Source organism: Sinocyclocheilus rhinocerous, unplaced genomic scaffold, assembly GCF_001515625.1.
Source record: "Sinocyclocheilus rhinocerous isolate Xijiao unplaced genomic scaffold, SAMN03320098_v1.1 scaffold284, whole genome shotgun sequence".
NCBI lineage: Eukaryota > Metazoa > Chordata > Actinopteri > Cypriniformes > Cyprinidae > Sinocyclocheilus > Sinocyclocheilus rhinocerous.
This window is the reverse complement of record NW_015628031.1, coordinates 573,144-577,512: the sequence shown is the minus strand read 5'-3', so window position 1 is coordinate 577,512 and position 4,369 is coordinate 573,144. Positions and strand designations below refer to the sequence as shown.

The 4,369-nt window shown below is 38.2% G+C and overlaps 1 protein-coding gene across 1 annotated transcript in view; it reads right to left on the bottom strand.

The window, feature by feature from the left end:
• Positions 1-4,165, bottom strand: part of LOC107737169 (myomegalin-like) — a 43,052-nt gene extending 38,887 nt beyond the window's left edge. The window contains exons 1-2 of the mRNA XM_016548611.1: positions 3,965-4,165; positions 514-572 (exon numbers count right to left, since the gene is read on the bottom strand). Coding sequence (XP_016404097.1) covers positions 514-572; positions 3,965-4,017 — 112 coding nt within the window. The 5' untranslated portion in view covers positions 4,018-4,165. The remainder of the gene's footprint in view (positions 1-513; positions 573-3,964) is intronic.
• Positions 4,166-4,369: the final 204 nt, after the last annotated feature.

Genomic DNA, 4,369 nt, shown 5'->3' with positions numbered 1-4,369 from the left:
GGCAACAACAATACTACAGCGAGGATAAAAGTTACGCCTTCTTTCTTTGCTTGAACATTTGGGCGGCGTTATGCAATCTTCCCACATCGTGATGTAGACATGTGGGGGCGTGTTAAAACGAGCCGTTTTAGGTAGGCGTGGTTGACTCTTAACTTTTATAAAGAATATCTCTTTGGATTTGAGACTTTAGTCTTTGCAACTTTACAGATCTTCTTTATGCACCAAGAGCTTGTAACACTCCAAAGAGAAAGGAAAAATTTAAAATCGCATCATATGACCCCTTTAAAGGTAAAAGGCTGGAGGGAAGAACAAAATAACTGCTTCTTTTCATCTTGTTCTTTTACATAACCGACTTAATCTCGATAATTCAACAGAGGCTATAGTCTTAAATGTGCTAAAGTACACAGATCTACGTTCCTTAAAAGAATATGCAAAATAGTTAAAAAGCACCTATATCTCTCTTTCGTGTTTTCTGTTTACAGATTACATTACAAGACATGAGGGTGTTTGTACCGGTCATGTCGTCCATGCTGAAGTTGCCGCTGTTCAGAGACTCTGGCAGTCTGGAAATACTGCAACATAAACACACACACAACGCAAAGAGCCAAACGGAAGTTTAAACATGTATAATAAAAAACAAAAAAAAGTGAAACAGCAAGACAAATACACTGCATCCACAACAAAGCCACAAAATTGTCAGTGTTCATCCATGAAGCAGGTGCAAATATCCAGCGGTTACACTCAACACTACAGCATCTATTCTGTTTTACTATCCAGCTCATGGAAACACACACAAGTACTGAGAGGACGGACAATGCATACGTCTGTGGACGCTTTTCATAACCCAACCTCAAGGCAGGAGCAGAAATAAAGTGTGTGTGTGCTTTCATAACCGTTTTAAAGTGCAGCACTGGCTACAAGCGAGAGCATGATGTAAGCAGGCCATCAGAAACTAATGTGAATGTACAGATTACAGCATGTTTATGTTGTGTTTGTGTGTATTTGCTGTAACTCTTGGCTTCCTAACAAGTTCAATCCCCTTTGCTCCTCTGACAGTCACCCAGACCTACGGCAAGCCTGTTGGGACACTCAGCACACTGGACTTACATAAGACGGAGCAGCTGTCAAACAGAAGAGCCTCACAGGTCTAAGCATCTGATGCATCTTATTTCTTATACATCCAATATCTCAATTAGACCAATTTATAGGCCGATATTTGAAATTAGTGGCATTTGCTGATTTATGTCATTTTATTTGAAAGTATTTCAAATACTTACATTTAAAAGTATATAATTTTCAAAATCTAACTTGTAAAGTAATACAGCTCGATGCATGTGTGAGAAACACTGCGCTATCAGTAAAGCGACGGCGAGTTGCGCGCCTTCACACTAGTTTACGGTACGTCAAATACAGGTGTGCTGCGTGCTACATACTGCGCATCCATTGAGTACATGACATGATCCACTGAGCGCATCCAAATAGTACAGATCGCTTGACGGAGAGCGAAACTCTCAAGCGCTCAGTCAGCGTGTTTATCGAGTGAAAATTTGTGTTGAACGCCTCTCACACACATACTGGCGTGTAAAATCTAAGAATTTATTAGCCAATGGCTAATGTTAGACATTATTTAGTCGTCCAGAGTAAGATTTAGTCACATATGCGAGTGATTTACTCGCAAAGTAGAGATCCTGACAAATATACACAAACTATTAATTTCTTTTTAATTTCTGCATTTTTAAACAATAATATTGTAATCGTTATTAGACTAAAACAATAAATACATAATACATATATAATAATAGCAACTTAAGCATTTAACTTTTAGACCAGTTACTGATTACTGGTTGATCTCTAGTTTAGATCTCTAGTTATTTCCTCTCAAATCAGCCATATGTCCACATGAGCATCAGCCACTGAAAAAGCCCAACACAACTCCCAATGACCACTATATCCAATGTGTGTTGACAAAAATGTAGCCTAAAAATACAACAGCTTCAAAAATCAGGAAGGGGGCCAACACTTTTTCACACCACTGTACATATAGCATTCATGAGACCACATTCATGTGGAGACAAGCAGGTGCAACTTTGCTCAATAACAATGTAAACAGTGTCTCTCAACACAACTATTGTTCATCTGTTTATTTTAATCTACAGTATTTTGTGCAGGATGGATGAAGCCAAACGGATTCAATGCCTTCAACACATCACAGCCAAACAACTTCCTCTTCTCACGTTTTCCTGCACCGTTAGCATTGTGCTAGCCACAGGAAGACACACATAAACTATTATATAACTATCTTATGGGTTCACAAACGAGTTAGTCTCAGAAATGTATTTAAATTGGTTAAAGCTCCTCTCAGATGTCAGAGAATCAAGCAGCTGACTGCTATCAGCTTTCGTCTTGTGTTTCCCCACAGGCTCACCACCTGCGTTATAAAGGTGACACTGCAATGACACGACCATCAGGACAGCACAGACAGTCTCTAACTTGACCATCAAACCCAAGAGTCCTTCAACTCCTGCCCATTAGAGACCTGCTGCTGAACTTGACAGAGTCTGAGCTCTGAAATAAAGCAGTGATCTACTACAAATACACAGCTGCACATCTACAGCACTAACTCTATACACAAGCAGCACAGGTGTAACGGAGTTACAACCTACCTACATCAGTCCTTCATGTTCACATGGCCACAAAAAAGTAAAATATAGAGATCAATGCGTCCGATAATAAACAGGAGCGCTATTCCGCTATGTGCCGTTTCCAGGAAGGAAGTAATGTGTTTTCTGCTATGACAGCGCATGATCAACACATAACAGCAGCTAGAGACTCTCTCTCTCTCTGTCTGTCAGCATTACTCAACACAACTAAAGCCACTTTAGAAACTGAAACTGAATGCAATGCGTTTAATGCTTTCTGTGCAATTAATGCATTGCTCTAATAAACTAAAAAAAAATTCAACTAAATATTCTTCTAGTCTGGTTGAATTTGATTTGGTCTGCATACGACTTAATTAACTGCACTTTTGTTTCATGCAAATACATCTATTTTAATGCATGCCTCATCCAGTTCAACGCAGACAGCTATAATTAATGCACTGCATTTGATGCATACAAAATGTTGTTATTAATACATTACATTATAATTATTTAATGATCCCTGTCTGATCACGGTTTGTGAATGTATTGACTCTCCAAAATATTTTCCTCAAACACTGATCTGACTCCTGAACGCAGTAAACAATGTCAAAAACAGCCTCGTGTGCCCAGATGCTTTAGAGATCGAGTCCCTGCTATATTTAACTGAGAGGATCATGTGTGTTTTGTTTTTAACACGAAGGCTGTGAGATTCAAACTTTAACTCCACATACATGTTCAACAATATAATAACAACCACAAAAGCTGGGTTCAGACTTAATCAGATTCCACATAAACAGAAAATGTCAATGCAAAATATGAAATATTCATAAGTATACACATATTAGAAGCATACTGATATATTAGTTGGAACTGAATCAAACCAACTAACGTAATGAACACTTTCAGAAATTCGTCTTTGCAGCTGTCAAGAACACACGTAACTGTCAGACGGATGAAAGTGAGTAACAAAAGCATCATATGCATAATTTCTGAGATAATACAGAATAAAAGCATCACATTCGCCACGTAAATCATGATAAAGGTTAAATGAAGTCATACAAATCTAAAACTATTATCTTCTCCGACTTCGGAGAATAGTTTAATGTGCTGTAATTCTAACGTTAGCTCATCTTATGTTTTATCTGTCGAGCGGATTTCCACTAAACATTTTAAAATTCCAATGTTGAATAACTTACTGAAAACATTTGGTAGGAACTATTTTCGCTGCTTATTTTAAATGTTCTCTCCCCTCATGCTAACATGCTAACGCTAGTTAACGTTACCTGACAGACTCTGACAGAAATGTAAAAAATAAAGCGCTTCACCTCAGATTGATGTCAAACGGCAGCGTTTGATCCTCTCCGACCACAGAATCCATTCTGGATCGAAATAAGAGTGTTTTGTTTTATCTGTGAACAATATTTCTCTCAAAACATGATGCCCGTTGTATTATTTTTGAACTGTGAGCGGTAGATTATGAATGTAATTTCAAAGCAGACGTTGGAACCGCCATTTTAAAATCCGTGACATCACCGTGAGAGCACGCGCAAAGTTGGGCTGTTCTCGAAATTCCACTGTGGAGAACGCTTAGCTTATGAATATTTATTAGGTAGTGCTGAATCCTACTGGGAAACTTATAAATATTAATTAATTATGCTGATATTGCCGGGTAACCTTCCAGTGGTGAGGACTTATTCAGTGAATATTAAAAAGGTTACGAGACGATGAGC